At 45.5% G+C, this 16,947-nt stretch overlaps 1 protein-coding gene across 6 annotated transcripts in view; it reads right to left on the bottom strand.

The window, feature by feature from the left end:
- PTK2 (protein tyrosine kinase 2) overlaps positions 1-16,947 on the bottom strand; it is a 299,153-nt gene that overhangs the window by 159,835 nt on the left and 122,371 nt on the right. For all 6 annotated transcript variants that reach the window (XM_062187939.1, XM_062187942.1, XM_062187941.1 and 3 more), the window contains one exon: positions 15,384-15,471. In XM_062187939.1, the coding sequence (XP_062043923.1) occupies positions 15,384-15,471 (88 nt within the window). The remainder of the gene's footprint in view (positions 1-15,383; positions 15,472-16,947) is intronic.

Below are 16,947 nucleotides of genomic sequence, written 5' to 3'. Positions count from 1 at the left end.
GTTAACGCCTTGGCCTTAAGTGCTGGCATCCCATATGGGCGCTGGTTCTAGTCCCGGCTGCTCTGCTTCCCATCCAGCTCTCTGCTATGGCCTGGGAAAGCAGAAGAAGATGGCCCAAGTCCTTGGGCCCTTGCACCCGCGTGGGAGACCAGGAAGAAGCTCGTTGATCCTGGCTTCAGACTGGCGCAGCTCTGGCCGTTGTGGCCAATTAGGGAGTGAGCCATCGGATGGAAGACCTCTCTCTCTCTCCCTGCCTCCCCCCTCTCTGTGTAACTCTAACTTTCAAATAAACAAATAAATCTTAAAAAAAAAAAAAAAAAAAAAAAACAGAAGCAGACTTGTAGCATCCAGCATTCCCACTACTGGGTATGCACCAGAAAGACTTGAACACAGCGAACCACAGACACCTGCACCCCATGTTTACTGCAGCACTCTTCACAGCGGCCCCCATGCGAAATCAACCAAGACATCCATCATCAGAGGAAAGGATCAAGAAAATGTGGTACAGATACACAACGTAACATTCAACTATAAGAAAGAATGATATGCTTCCATTTACAGCAAAATGGATGCGACTGGAGGACATCACGTTGAATGAAATAAGCCAGACCCAGAAAGACAAACACTGCTTGACAAACAGTGCACTGCTCACCCTTGTATGTGGGAGCTAAAATTTAAAAAGAAAAAAAAATGTCTGTGTGTATCAGTGTTGCTGCAAAATACCTCTGTATAACTTTATTTTATACTTTTGCGAAACCAAGGGTTAAGAGTTTTATGCTAATATAGTTTTAATGATGTGATTACTTTAAAATTTACTGCATATGGAAAGGTCATTTTTACATTCAATTACTGTTTAGAGCCATTGTCAATATGCCACTTAACTAGGGTCCTTTTTGCTTTTTATTTGTTAAATTTAGTATTTTGCAAAGTATTAAGGCTTTTTACTGTAAAAATTTAAAATATGTTATCTACAAAACTAAAAAAAAGAAAGGGGGAAGGAAGGAGGGTGGGCCAGGTGAAGGGAGGGAGGAGGGGAGCATCATCATGTTCTTAGAAGTCTCTCTACAAACCACATTGATTCTGGTAAGACTTTGTTAAAGAAGAATAAAAGGACAAAAGCTAAAATACCTTAGTATGACAATTGTTTCCATAATATTTTTGGCCACTTAAAATTGATAAGCAATCAAAAATTATACTACAAGTAAATGAAGAATTAAATTTTAATATCAATATTTAAAAGATGTGATACTGGGGGCCGGCACTGTGGCATAGTGGGTAAAGCCAATGCCTGCAGTGCCAGCATTCTATATGGGCACAGGCTCGAGTCCCAGCTGCTCCTTTTCTGATCCAGCTCCCTGAAATGGGCCCGGAAAAGCAGTGGAACATGGCCCAAGATGGCCCCTGCACCCATGTGGGAGACCTGGAAGAAGCCCCTGGCTCATGGCTTGGGACTGGCTTACCTCTGGCCACTGCAGCCATTTGGGGAGTGAACCAGCAGGTGGATGGAAGACCTACACCTTCCCCTCTTTCCCTCTTCATTTGCCTCTTTGTAACTCTGCCTTTCACATAAATAAATATATCTTTTTTTTTTAAAGAAAAAAAGATGGATTCTGAAGGTATATATGCATGTGGGCAAGTGTGTATCAGTGCTCACACACGCGCACACACATACACACACAATTTCTCAAACTCCAAAAGCAGATGGTTCCTTTATTTCTTGGAACTTCTTCTTGGTATCCTCTAGTAAACCTTATCCAATAATTCTGATCACAGCATTTGCATTAGAAGAGCATTTGCATTAAAAGCAATCTTCACTATTAAGTTATTGAAGAGAAGAAATTAAGCACCAACTGACTGTGGTACATAAAAGAGTCAAACCTCTCCCCGAGCAGAGCACACACACAAGGTTGCAGCGTGCAGAGAACAGCTGCCCAATGCTGGGAGGGACATGGGGAAGCAGAACCACAGGGGGCATCTCTGCGCTCATCCAACAGTTTCTTGTGTTGAGTAAAAACATTGCTGAGACTGCACACACAAATGTGCACACACCTGAGGCACGCAAACACTGCTGGACTCTGAAAGGGTCTGCAGTCCAGGCAGTAATGTCCTAATTGTCCATTCCCCTGTGCCTATATTGCACTGTATCAGGACTGTGGTGGTAACTGCCTGACTATATACGTACGTGAAAACTCACTAACTACATACATCCATTAACTTTATATTATATATAAAATTATGCCTCAATACAACAGAATTTATAATTTAGACTGGCAATGTGAAAGTGTTCTGGAAGCTTCCCATGAAGAGCTGGAGGCTGAGGCACGGTTCTCTAAGGCCAGGAGACAGAGGGGAGCTTGCAGGAAAGCACTAACTTAGCAGTCCGGGCCACTCAAACACCTGCACGTTCCCATCAAAGCTCCACTCTCAGGACTCGCCCTAGCCTCTTGCAAACTGCACTGCTCTTCTATCAATGTGCTGTTGAATACCTGAAGCCTTGGGCTTCCATCTGACCTCACCTGCTAAAAAAACTGGCCAAAATCTGGCCTATTATTTCCTGCAAACACTGATGACAGCCTATGCCTGCTTTTTCTGCAGAGCCTGGTGCTTCAACAGCTGAGATCAGCCATCCAGGCATCGTGAGCACCTCAGCACTGGAGCTCAGGCCAGAGACCCTGGCTGGCACACCTCGAGCACATCCCATGTGACTCCACAAGGAGGAGATTCTGGGGCGGTTCCACTCAGTTCCTCTGGACTTGACTCCACACACCCTTTCCTGCTGCTGATTTTAGCCGGTATCCTTCAGCTCTGATAAACCATAACCACAAATGAAACAACTTCTGTGTTCAGTAAATCCTTCTAAGGAGCCGCGTAGCATGAGAGCGCTTTTGAGGGCCACTCCCCCCAAGGCAGGAGGCTCCTACAGAAGTGGGAGCTCATCCAAGACAGGACACGCCCTGCTGCCCCAGCCCAAAGGCAGGATGCTCCTACAGAAGTGGGAGCTTGTCAAAGGCAGGACGCCCCCGCCCCACAGGAGAGCTCCCACAGAAGCAGGAGCTCATCAAGACAGGACTCCCCCACCCCGCCCCAGCCCAAAGGCAGGAGTGCTCCTAGTGTTCCTACAAAAGTAGGAGCTCCTCAAAGGCTCGGACTGAAGGCCACTCCCCAGTGCTGGTGGGAGTGGCCAGCTATCTGAAAATGACGTCTGTCTCCCAGTTCTACAGCTATGTATGCAGAAGGAAGATCAAGAAAATACGGACTGAACCGTACAAATGACAGGTAAGCCAAGTCTTCATTAACCAAAGTGCTTTTCCATGAATCATCAAAATTACCAAGACTGGAAAGGGGAGAAGAAATGTTTTAAGTTAAAATATCCCATTTACAGCTGCACTTTCAAAATATGTTTTAAATGACAGCTTCAAGGCTAAAATAATGGAGAAATAAGTCAACTTCTGATGATGCAATTATCTGAATCAAAGTTTGCAAAAAAGAAAAGCTGAACAAAAATAGATTGCTGGCCAGCGCCGTGGCTTAACAGGCTAATCCTCCGCCTTGCAGCACCGGCACACCGGGTTCTAGTCCCGGTCAGGGCGCCGGATTCTATCCCGGTTGCCCCTCTTCCAGGCCAGCTCTCTGCTATGGCCCAGGAAGGCAGTGGAGGATGGTCCAAGTGCTTGGGCCCTGCACCCGCATGGGAGGCCAGGAGAAGCACCTGGCTCCTGGCTTCGGATCAGCGAGATGCGCTGGCCACAGCGGCCATTGGAGGGTGAACCAACGGCAAAGGAAGACCTTTCTTTTTTTTTTCTTTTTTTTTTTTTTTTGACAGGCAGAGTGGACAGTGAGAGAGAGAGAGAGAGAAAGGTCTTCCTTTTGCCGTTGGTTCACCCTCCAATGGCCGCCGCGGTAGGCACGCTGCAGCTGGCGTACCGCGCTGATCCGATGGCAGGAGCCAGGTGCTTCTCCTGGTCTCCCATGGGGTGCAGGGCCCAAGCACTTGGGCCATCCTCCACTGCACTCCCTGGCCACAGCAGAGAGCTGGCCTGGAAGAGGGGCAACCGGGACAGGATCGGTGCCCTGACCGGGACTAGAACCCGGTGTGCCGGCGCCGCAAGGCGGAGGATTAGCCTAGTGAGCCGCAGCGCCGGCCGGAAGACCTTTCTCTCTCTCTCTCTCACTATCCATTCTGCCTGTTTAAAAAAAAAAAAAAAAAAAGAAAGAAAGAAAAATAGATTGCTTAACAAGAACATTTTTCTACAGTCAAGTTTAGATTCTAGACCAAATAAATGAATTAATTAATTTTTTAAAAAGTTTCTGGGCCAGAGCTCTGGCGTAGCAGGTAAAGCCGCCACCTGCAGTGCCTTCATCCCATATGAGTGCTGGTTTGAGTTCTGGCTGCTCCACTTCCAATCCACCTCCCTGCTGATGTGCCTGGGAAAGCAGCAGAGGATACCCCAAGTGCTTGGGCCCCTGCACCCACATGAGAGACCTGGAAGAAGCTCCTGGCTCCTGGATTCGGATCGGCACCGCTCCGGCCATTGCAGCCATCTGGGGAGTGAACCAGTGGATGGAAGACCTTTCTCTCCCTCTGCCTCAGCCTCTCTGTAACTCTGCCTTTCAAATAAATAAATAAATAAATAAATCTTTAAAAGAGAAGATTCTTGATCACAGTATTAAGCTATGGTTCAAGACCTAATATTTTCCTCACCTCTTCTGTGAAAATTCATCACTGACTGTTTATTTTGCCAGTAAGTGGATATACTCATTTCAAATCTTAAATTATTTGTATGAGTAAACAATGAAGATTTCATGCTAAACGCAGGCTTCTTAAAGGCTAAAAATTCAGCGGTAAATGATTTCTTTATGAGTTCAGCATCACAAATGCAGAATTAATTAATACTGTAACTTCCTGGGTAAACATGGACATCAGCTTTTTAATTAATAGCCACCACCATGCACAAGGGCAGCCAATCAAACAGTACTTAAATCAATGAAAGTTATGGAAAAATCTGATCTCACAGCTAAATACATTCTTCTTGCTTTCTAATATGCCATTAGCTTTATTGTCAAAGATTATTTTTTATTTCCTACTCCTAACTGTATGGTGCTGGAACAAGATTCTAGTTTATTGTTAGTGTGATTAATATCGTCAGGTATATTAAAACATGGATCAAAAATAATGAGTTGAATCACTTGAGATTTCTCACACTGGTAGTGAAATTTAATGAGATTATGTGCACCCACAGCAATAATGCCCAACCAGCAATTCCATACTCAACCTCTAAAACCTTCAATGACACTGTTTTCCTGACAATCCCACCCAAAATGGGATTGGATAAAATTTCAAAATAAGCAGCTAGAACACTGATGCAGTGTATTGCAATCTGGTTCCTTCCCTCTGTCCCTCCCTTAGGGTAGCAATGGTGGTAGAGGAACTAATATGATTATTTCTCTCCAGATGAAAGACCCAATCCATTAAAAATACTAATTCTTTTAAAGCAGAAAGTACAACAGTTAACACTTAAAGGTGTTCACCACATGCCAGACATTTCAAAGTACTTTGCCATGTCACTTTACTGGATATTCACAGCAACCTTGCCTCATTTTTCAGATTAAAAAAATGTAGGAAAATGAACAAGCAACAGATAGGGAAAAAATATTAGCAAAACAAATAACTCCATTTAAAAATCACAGAGACAGAGGTAGAATGCTCACTGCATTCCAGGGCTAGGAAGAGCAAATGAGAAATTGTCTAATGAAAACAGTTTTGATTTTAAAAAAGTTATGGGGCCAGCGCTGTGGTTTAGTGGGTAAAGCCACCATCTGCAGTGCCAGCATCTCATATGGGTGCCCTTTTGAGTCCTGGCTGCTCCACTTCCAGTCTAACTCTCTACCATGGCCTGGGAAAGCAGTACCAAGTGCTTGGGCCCCTGCATCTGAATGGGAGACCCAGAGGAAGCTCCCGGCTCCTGGCTTCAGATCAGCCCAGCTCCAGCCATTGCAGTCATTTGAAGAGTGAACCAGAGGATGGAAGATCTCCCTGCCTCTGCCTCTCTGTGACTCTGCCTTTCAAATAAATAAATAAATCTTAAGAAAAAAATAGTTATGGAGATGGATGGATGGTTGTGATGGTTTTATAATACTATGAATGTACTTAACATTACTGAACTTAAAACTGGCTAGAGTAATATTTTAAAATGGGGACGGGGCAAAAGTACAACTTGAAAAATACAAAACAGTGGGGCTGGCACTGTGGTGCAGTGGGTTAAAGCCCCAGCCTGCAGCGCTGGCATCCCCTTATGGGCACCGGTTCCAGTTCCAGCAGCTCCTCTTCCAATCCAGCTCTCTGCTATGGCCTGGGAAAGCAGAAGATGGCCCAAGTCCTTGGGTCCCTGCACCTGTGTGGGAGACCTGGAAGAAACTCCCAGCTCCTGGCTTCGGATCAGCGCAGCTCTGGCCACTGCTGTCATCTGGGGAGTGAACTAACGGAATAGAAGACCTCTTTCTCTCTGGCTCTACCTCTCTAGCTCTCTCTGTAACTCTTTCAAATAAATAAAATGATTATTAAAAATTTTTTTAAAATACAAAACAGGCAAAAAGTTTGAAGTAGACTTTCACAAAAGAAGTTATAAAAGCATTCAATCAGCACAGGAGAGAGTGAACACCCAGTTAGTGAGCAGGCAGGAAAGTGAACACGAAAGCCACGTGTGATTCTGTCACGCTCCTGATGTAAACTCCAAAACGACAAACTGACACCACCAAGTGCTGCTAAGAAGACGGCACGGCCATCATCAGCGGAAACAAAATGGTCTCACCAGGCAGGTGCTGGGCGTGGCTCATAAGCCACTGCTTGTGATGCTGGCCTCCTATCCCATGCACTCCAGGTTCAAGTCCCAGCTGCTCTGCTTCTGATCCAGCTTCCAGCTAGTGTGCCTAGGAAGGTAGCAGAAAACGGCCCAAGTGCTTGGAACCTTGCTACCCATGTGGAAGACCTGGGTGGAGCTCCTGGCTCCTGGCTTCAGCCTGACCCAGTCCTGGCTGTGGCAGCATCTGGGGAGTGAACCTGTGGATGGAAGCACTCTCTCTCATGTGTGTACGTGTGTACCCGCTTCCTGTCTTCTTGATGCTCTGCCTTATAAATAAACACACAGAAAGAAAGACCATTTTGGAGAAAGGCCTGGCATTTTCTTATAAAACAACAAATACACCCATTGGCAGAGAACAATATTCACAGCAATGCTTCAGTTGTTAAGGGTAATTAAAAAACCAGAAACAGCCCAGATAACCCACCAATGGGAGAATGAACACACATACTATAATATATTCCTATAACAGAATACTCAACAGTAAAAGAAAACTACTGGAATCTCAAAAACATCACACTGAGGGGAAAAAAAAAAAACCCTTATTACATAAAAGAATATATACTGTATGGAAGAATTTAGAAGAAATTCTAAAACAGGTGAAACTACACATCAAAACAAAAACTACAATTAAATACTGAACTGTAGTTATGATATGCATGATGAAGTATACCGATGTCTGAAATTTACTTGAAACTCATCAAATTAAGGTGGATTAGTGGTCAACTGGGAGGGAAAGGCAAAGCCACGAGGGATGAGGCAGCTCTGGGCGGCAGGCTCACTACATGATTCCTTCAGCATGACAGAACATTCGAGTTTCTCAATAAAATGATGCAGGAGAAGTACCCCCTGAGGTACAGAGAATGAAGTCCTCCTGCACAGCCACAGTCAAACCTGTGGTGGGACAGAGATCAGACCCAGCCAGCAGGCTTACTTGGGGGCTTGACATCCCGACCCTGCTTCTTAGACACTGTCAGGTCCAGCTGATCTCAACGCCGCCTTCTCAGACACTATCAGGTCCAGCTGATCTCAACGCCATCTTCCTTTGCATCCCACCTTCTCTGGCCTTCCAGTCCTCCATCATAAAGGTCACAAGGACATGGAGTTCAACAGTACAGTTAAATCAGAACTGGCCTGCGGGTGAGCTGGAGGTAAAGGAAGGGTGGGGAGGGCAGGGACAGCAGTGCTCGCAAGCCAAGACTGTGCTGGAAGCACAGGCTGCAGAGTGGAGGAGGCTCCCGCTGTGAGTTGGCTGCCAGCAAGCACTGCCTCCCAGGGGGAGCCAGTGACCCTGAGACTCCCCCGAGGATGGGTCTTCAAAAGCTAGTCTGTTTCCTTTTCCCAAGAAGCAAATAGAAATTCTTGGAGGAGAGAACTCTCCCTCTAAGCCCTAAAGATTTCCACACCTGATGTTCCACAGATGAAGAGCTCCAGGGAACTCCCTGGCTCTGACAGTCTGTGCAAGGCACTGACAGACGAGAGGCGTCAGACACAGAACACAGACCGAAACACAAAAGAAAGGGCAGACAACTTAGCCACTAATGAGGGCCATAAAAATTACCTGACCAAAAAAATATGTTTCCCCAAGGAAACAGGGGCAAGCATTTGGTATGGTGGCTAGGATACCGCTGGGGACAACCACAGCCAGTGTCAGATTCCCACTTCCTGCTAATGCGCACCATGGGAGGCAGCAGGTCCTGGCTCAAGCAGTTGGGTCCCTGCCATCCATCTGGGACACCTGGATGGAGTTCTAGGTTCCTGGCTCTAGCCTGACCTAGCCCTAGCTGTTGCAAGCATTTGGGGAGTGATCCAGGGGGTGGAAAATCCTTCTCTGTCCCCCTCTTGACTTTCAGATGAAAATAAAAACTTAACAGATGCTCTGAACATAAATTTAGCCATACATGAGGAGAGCTGCTGACAAGATTAATCTGAGCTACAGATCATAGACAATACTTGAAAATAGGAAAAAGAGGTTAATAGATACAACGGGATACACTGAGAAGTTCTAACAAAGATCTAAACTGAAGGAATAATGAAGAAATGAGAAAAAGCCACATGTGAATAGATATCCACTGAGACATTTCTGGAACAGGTGAAAAAGACATGAACCCACAGAGGTACCTATAGCACAGCACAGATCAAGTAGGGGTGGGGAGGAAATCCATAGCTACTTTGTCATGAAACCACAAAACACCAAAGACAAAAAAGATCTCCAAGTCATCCAGAGAGAAACGACAGCACCCAGAAACAGAATGAAAGCTGACTTCTCAATAGCAATGTGATGATCAAAGTGCAAGCAGAATCCCATCCAAGTGTCCACACAGAACAGATACCCACCAGGACCTGTATCCTCAGCAAGACTATCATTCACGAAGGAAAAAATAATACTCAAGACGCAGAAGATTTGGATAACTCTTTAATTAATGGTTATTTACTATCTGTGCCAAGCAATTAGAGAAAATATATTCTACTCAAGCAAAGCTGAAACCTTAACAAAATCTAAATCTGTGCCAGAGGATGAACCAAATCTAAATAAGATTTTATCAGTGTTGAATGAATCAGTCTCTAATCACAATGCAAAATTATTTTTGAAATGAACCAAAAAAATACTAGATTTCAAAACCACTTGCAGTTCCACAATAGGGTCAGCCAAATGTGCAAAGCAACAACGACGAGCAAAATGCTTCCTAGAAAATCTTCCTGAATGTTTCCATGAACTGAGAAACAAACAAAACCTAAAACCAAAAACAAATTCAGGCCAATGACAGGAATTCAAAGGGTTGGGGGAGAACTGTAGTTAGCTTATAGCTGAAGCGCAGAACTGAAACACACACACACACACACACTCACACACACAGTAAGACACACCAACTAGCAAATAAAAGCAACCGACATTTGGAACCATGGTGACCTGCATAGAGTCAAAGGGCAGGAAGTGGGGCTGGGACACAAGGACTGGGATGGGAAGGTACCAAGTTGTTGTTTTCATTTGAGCTGTAGGTCATGGGTAGCTGCTTCATCATTAATATCAAAGCTTACAAAACAACGCATGTATTTTGTGTTAAAGAATCTACATAATTAAAAACAATCAGTGTTGTGAAATTTCAAGTCCCTTAGAGAAGGATCGATTGAGCAGAGAAAGCAGTGAACACATATGTACACATCGTACACAGCTGCATCGACTACTGAGAGTTCCTGAGTCAGAGTGGCTTCAAGTTCCAGGCCCGTGTAACACTATTAATCCATCTCGGAAGTCTGACAATTTCCACACAACTTCTCACACATTACTTGACTTGCATTCTTATTATGGGGACCAATTATTGACTCATACCCTTTTTCTTATTGCATGTGTTTAAACACAAGTTTCAACTTTGGAATTAAACTGATTCCTAAGTTGGATACTGCCAATCAACATATGGCTCATTTATAATAGTTGGAGAACTTCAACCTGCGTAGAAGGATGCCTCTGTATGGACATTTGACCATGGCAAGTCAAAAGGAAAACGACTTGTCAAACCAGCAATGAAAAAATCATACTATCTTCAATACTTTCGTCCCAGAACAGGGTAAAAGTAAAAATATAATATTTTTAAAAACACATATGGAATCATAGCTGTTTTAAGCAACAGCATTTAAAGTGGTATCTTCCACACCCATGAAAATATGTACCTGGGCCGGCGCTGTGGCTCAATAGGCTAATCCTCTGCCTTGCGGCGCCAGCACACCAGGTTCTAGTCCCGGTTGCCCCTCTTCCAGGCCAGCTCTCTGCTGTGGCCTGGGAAAGCAGTGGAGGATGGCCCAAGTGCTTGGGCCCTGCACCCCATGGGAGACCAGGAGAAGCACCTTGCTCCTGGCTTCCTATCAGCGCGGTACGCCGGCCGTGGCGGCCATTGGAGGGTGAACCAACGGCAAAGGAAGACCTTTCTCTCTGTCTCTCTCTCACTGTCCACCCTGCCTGTCCAAAAAAAAAAAAAAAAAAGTACCTGACTGTGATGGGTGACTCGACTGGAAACTCAGCAGAATTTACCCAATTTCCTGTTGAACATTTGCAACACCTCCCGTTTCGTGTTCCTATGGTATTCCTACGAGCATCTCTGTATGTGTATACATGCATTCATGTGTCAGGATTTATTGATTCCTTAGAATGAATTCCTATAAGAAATATCAGCTCAAATAATATGAAACTGCCAGTGTTCACCACTCTTCTACTTAGAGAAACAGCAAGGTAAAGGGAGCCGCCAATCAAAACAACTCAAGAGTACAAGGGCAGCTGATGCTCTCAGGACACCTGCTACCCCCTCTGAGAAATCACCGCGCTCCCTGCCTTCCCACGGCCTCCTGTGGCTTCAGCCTCAGCTTCCCCTCCTTCCACTCACTCTCGCCTGGCTTGACACACCAGCAGCCCACGTGGAAAAGAGGAGTGACCATGATTACCCTTACATCTCCTTTTAAAATGCATGTGCTAGTATGCAATTACAAAATAAACATGACTATTAGAATAATTTTAAAATGTTTTAAAATCTTTCTGGATGTTACAAAAAGCTGCCATCTGACTTAATAAACTTTTAAGAAGAAGAGAGTGTAGAAATGGATGACCACAATAGCCAGGCTGCAGGGCTGAAAGGATCATATAGAGTACACAGGGGAGAAAAACGTAGGGGATACACCACCCCAGAACGTGCAGCTCACACTGGTACCTTATACGTGACGGTAAACAATGAATCCTCAAACGCCTGGTACTGTCCACAACTCCCAATCACAGGGCAATCCCGCAGCAGACCGTCTTGCCTGGTTTCATCAACAGAACCACCCTTGGGCGGGCAGCACTTACTACTGCTTCACTGGCCGAGGCAAGCAACCGCAGAGTCAGAGGCACCTCAAACCCGTGGCTGCTGACTGCAGAACAACTGGGCACGCTAGTGCTCACTGTAAGTTCCTTTAAGCAAGGCCATCCTTACCCTGCACTTTCACTCCAGGTTTTAAAAGACAACTCCACTAAATTATGTACACTGCAAACACAGAAGCAAGACCTCCCACAAAGGGAAACTAGGACACCCAGGAACCATGAAAAGAACAAAACAGTTACAGACGTTTGGGTTAGCCTAGCAATTATAAAAAGGAGTAACTATTTAGGCCTGTATTAAGCATGCTAGAACCCAGTATCACCAAAGTCACCATAAAGTGCCCTAGTGGGCAGATTTTTTTCAAGGAAAGCATGTCAATACACTCATAGGTCATGCACAAGAGAGAGAAAATGCAGTACAGGTCAAGCATCCCTAATCCAAAAGTCGGAAATGTCCCCAAATTAAAAGTCGGAAATGTCCCCAAATTAAAAGCTTTCTGAGCACCAACATGTCACCACAAGTAGAAAACTTCACTCCATGAAAACGATTCATACACAAAATTAAAAATACTGTATAAAATTATCTTCATACAATGTGTATTAGGTATAAATGAAATATAAACAAACTTCGCATATCGACTAGGGGTCTCATGCCAAAGAGATCTATTACCTATGTGAAAATCTGAGCTTTTTAAACAGTATTTATTTATTTATTTTCCAAAAATCTGAAACACTTCTGGTTCTACGTGTTTCAGCCAAGGGGCACAAAATCTGAATAAACATTCCTTCGCACCTCCTTCACCAAGATAGTCTCATGAGATGGCTGAAGGGTGAGATGCCACACACAGTGAACCAATGTATAAATCGAAACTCACGTTTCCTTACGAGAAGCGCTCCACAATCTGAGCTGGGACCAAACACGCCTCCTCACTTTCCAGTTCACCAAACTTCACCTTCTCTCATTCAACTCTGAGTGAGCACAAGTCCTCAAAGCCTCCCTCAGTGAGGCCCATGTCGCAGCACAGCAGGGTAAGCTGCCACCTGTGATGCCAGCATATTATACTGGAGTGCCAGTTTGAGTCCGGCTGCACCACTTCCTATCCCGCTCCTTTCTTTCTTCTTCTTCTTCTTTTTTTTTTTTTTTAAAGATTTTTTATTTGAAAGGCAGAGTTAGAGGCAGAAGCAGACAGAGGGAAAAGTCTTCCATCTGCTGCTTCACTCCTCAAGTGGCCTCAACGGCCAGAGCATCCAGCTCTTTTCTAATGGGCCTGGGAAAGCAGAAGATGGTACAAGTACTTGGGTCCTGGCACCCCACACAGGAGACGTGGACAGAGTCCCTGGCTCCTGGCTTCAGCCTGGCCCAGCCCTGGCTGTTGCAACCATCTGCGAGTGAAACAGAAGATGGAAGACCAAGTCTGTCTCTGTAACTTTACCTTTCAAGTGAATAAATAAATCTTTACAAAAACAAAAGATACTTACCTTAAGTCTGTTAACCTGACACTTCCGTTATTACTATAAATCACACAAGAAAACAGGACCTCCCCACCCACTGCAGAGGCAGAAACGTGTTTCTAAGCAGGAACGCCCATCGCTACTTCACGCACAGACAACTGCCTTTCTGCCTCTCTCTGTTGAATGTCATCTGCCACTGCTCTTTCTTGGAATGAGGTGCCCAGATTCATACAACAGATACTTTTCTTTCATTATTTCCATTTTTTTAATTAATTTTTTTTTTTTTGACAGGCAGAGTGGATAGTGAGAGAGAGAGAGAGAGAGAGAGACAGAAAGGTCTTCCTTTTTGCCATTGGTTCACCCTCCAATGGCTGCTGCAGCCGGCGCATCTCGCTGATCCGAAGCCAGGAGCCAGGTGCTTCTCCTGGCCTCCCATGCGGGTGCAGGGCCCAAGCACTTGGGCCATCCTCCACTGCACTCCCGGGCCATAGCAGAGAGCTGGCCTGGAAGAGGGGCAACGGGGATAGAATCTGGCGCCCCAACCGGGACTAGAACCCGGTGTGCCGGCGCCGCAAGGCGGAGGATTAGCCTGTTAAGCCACGGTGCCGGCCTCATTTTCCATTTTAGCTCAATCGCTGAGTCCTACCAAACCCATCCACTAAATCTACTTACTACTGTACTCGTGTGTCTAGCTTGTCAGGACACTGGAAGAGCCTCCAAACGTGCCTGGAGCCTATAAAATACTGCCACCTATGAAGACACTCCATCTGAGGGGGTGTCTCATTCGAGGGAAAAATCAAACACTTCGGGGGCGCACGCCGGGCCTGGCACTCGAGATGCCCGTTAAGACACTCATGTCTCGTAGTGAAGCATCTGGGCTGGGTGTCCAGCTCTGCTCCCGATGCCAGTGTTTTCTTCATGCAATGATATGGCTGAAGTACTCAGCATAGTTGATTTTTGCTTATTATACAAATCACTATCAAAATTACACTGACACAGCTGGCTCTGACAATAATTTCTATGTAAAACAAGCTTGTTGATATTGAAATATAGTAACTGTACTTGGATTGGTGTTCTTTTGTTTTCTAATTTATTTATTTGTGAGACAGAGTTACAGAGAGAGGGAAAGACAAAAGAGGTCTTCCATCTGCTGGTTCACTCCCCAAATGGCCTCCACGGCCAGAGCTGGGCTGATCCAAAACAAGGAGCCAGGAGCCTCCTCCAGGACTCCCCCATGGATGCACAGCGCCAAGCACATGGGCCATCTTCCCACTGCTTTCCCAGTCCATAAGCAGAGAGCTGGATAGGAAGAGCAGCAGCCAGGAATCAAACAGGCACTCATATGGGATGCCAGTGCCGCAGGACAGAGGCTAAACCAACTGTGCCACAGTGCCAGCCCCTAGAGTTATCTTTTCCAAGATCTGCCTACAGGACTGGCATTTGCTACAGTGATTAACCGGCCATTCAGGACATCAGCATCCCATGTGGGAATGCCTGATTCCAGTCTCCATTCCTCTACTTCTTCTTAAGATTTATTACTTATTTGAAAGAATTACAGAGAAAGAGGGAGAGAATTACAGAGAGAGAGAGAGAGAGAAAGGGCCACCTGCTGGTTCACTCCCCAGATGGCCCCAACAGCCAGGGCTGAGCCAGGCTGAATTCAGGAGCCAGGAGCTTCTTCCAGGTCTCCCATGCAGGTGGCAGAGGCCCAAATGCTGCTTTTCCCAGGCCATCCGCAGGAGGCTGGATGTGAAGTGGAGCAGCTGGGACATGAACTGGCACCTGTAAGGGATGCAGTGTCACAGGTGGCTGCTTTACCTGCTACACCACACTGCCAGCCCGTCTACTTCCAATCCAGCTTCCTGCTACTGGGTACCTTGGGAGGTGAGAGCTGACAGCTCAAGGACTTGAGTTTCCATCACTCACTTCGGGGACTCAGACTAAATTCCAGGTTCCTGGGTTCAGGCTGGCCCTGCCAAGGCTGTTGTGGGCACTTGGGGATTAAAACTGTAAGTGGAAGACCTCTATCTCTCTGCCTTAAAAAAGAAAATACAGACAGGTTTTTAACAATTTTCTGAAGCATACAAAAGTTTAGAAAGTACCAAAAGACTTCCACTGCCATAGAGCAACAAATTTATCATCTCCAAAACATTAGATTTAATTCTAAAGTAAAAACATGTAATAGGCAGGGTTCAAAGAAACAGGAAGTGTATCACAGCATTGTCGCATACCTGTTGATAGAAGAAATTCAAGGTTGGTTTGTCTTCAGTAAACTGATTGAGAAATCCTTTGGGCAAATAACGAATTCTCAATTCGTATCTGAAAACATAATTCATAAAACAGAACAATCAGAAAGTAACTCTCGATTCAGTGCCTTGTTGTCTACTAATATACAATATTATTGAGAACAGCATTAACAATCACTCTGGGAAATAATTCCTAAAATAAGAAAAAAAACAATTAATTTTTAAATGGAAATTTTTTTCAGCAAACAGCAAGCATATCTCTTTGGTCAACTGTAGCTAAGGGATTCCGCAGGGGAGGGTGTGCTGGAGAGGCCGCAGCCACACTGCGTCCCTGACCGCCCCACCCCTACACACTTGCCTCCCACTTTGGTTATCTAAAGTTACAACAGCAAAATTGCACTCTCCTGTCTGCTATCTTTCCTTCAGTAATAAGCCTGTGAGAGTCACCCACAGCGAGGGGCTGCCGTTTGCTCCTACCAAAACTGCACTGCACTGCCTGGCGTGACAAGTCACTTATCCGCGGTACTGCTGAAGGGTCACTGCGTTGTTTCCTGTGTGGTTATTAGTAAGAATCTGCTGCTGCTGGGAAGACTTCTATCTCTTCTTATCCCGGAACCAAAGGTAGTGCATCTGCTCAGGAAGAACGCTTCACGAGTGGGTACAGCAAGGAGCCGTCCTCTGAGTGCTGTGTCATCGTGTTCTTGGTGTCCACCACGTGAACATGCTGTGTGTCTTCTGCGGAACACCTGTGCACATCCTCACGGAGGATAGACCCTGGAGTGCAATCACTGGACCACAAGGAATACACACTTGAGCGGCAGCAGCCATCACCACACAGGATCACGTCCATCCTGACCCTTTCAGCTTGCTGGCCTCTGACGGGCATGCTCCGACAGTGGCCCTGGCTGCAACTGGCATTTCCGTGGTGACTGATGAAACTGAGCATGCTTCATGCTTTTTGGCCATTCTTCATTCCTTCTTTTGGAAAGTGTGTTTCTACTTTTTTTCCCCTACTGGATTGTCTGCCTTTTCTCTCAGCCACTCTCGTCATTGTACTGATTCTTCTTCTTTTTTTAAAAAAAGATTTATAGATTTATTTTATTTATTTAAAAGACAGAGTTACATAAAGGTAGAGAGAGAGAGAGAATGTCTTCCATCCACTAGTTCACTCCCACAACAGTGGTAGAGCCAGGCGCTTCCTCCAGGGCTCCCACAAGGGTGCAGGGCCCAAGCACCTGGGCTTCCTCCACTGCTTTCCAGGTGCATTAGCAGGGAAAGCCGGGACTCAAACTGGCACCAATATGGATGCCAGCGCTGTAGGTGAGGGCTCTAGCCCTCTGGGCCATAGCACCGGCCCCTGATTATGCTTTTAGATTCTACATATGAGACCCTGTAAATAGTAATATAGTAAATACCTCCTCCAATTCTGTGGCCTGCCCTTCTGAATGCTATATTTTCAATTTTTTTAAATTAATTAACTTATTTGAAAGGCAGAGTTACAGAAAGGCAGAAGCAGAGAGAGGTTTTCCATCTACTGGGTCACTCCCCA

This window comes from Lepus europaeus, chromosome 4, assembly GCF_033115175.1.
Source record: "Lepus europaeus isolate LE1 chromosome 4, mLepTim1.pri, whole genome shotgun sequence".
Taxonomy (NCBI): domain Eukaryota; kingdom Metazoa; phylum Chordata; class Mammalia; order Lagomorpha; family Leporidae; genus Lepus; species Lepus europaeus.
Note: the sequence above shows the minus strand (reverse complement) of the source record. Positions and strands in the feature narration are given on the sequence as shown.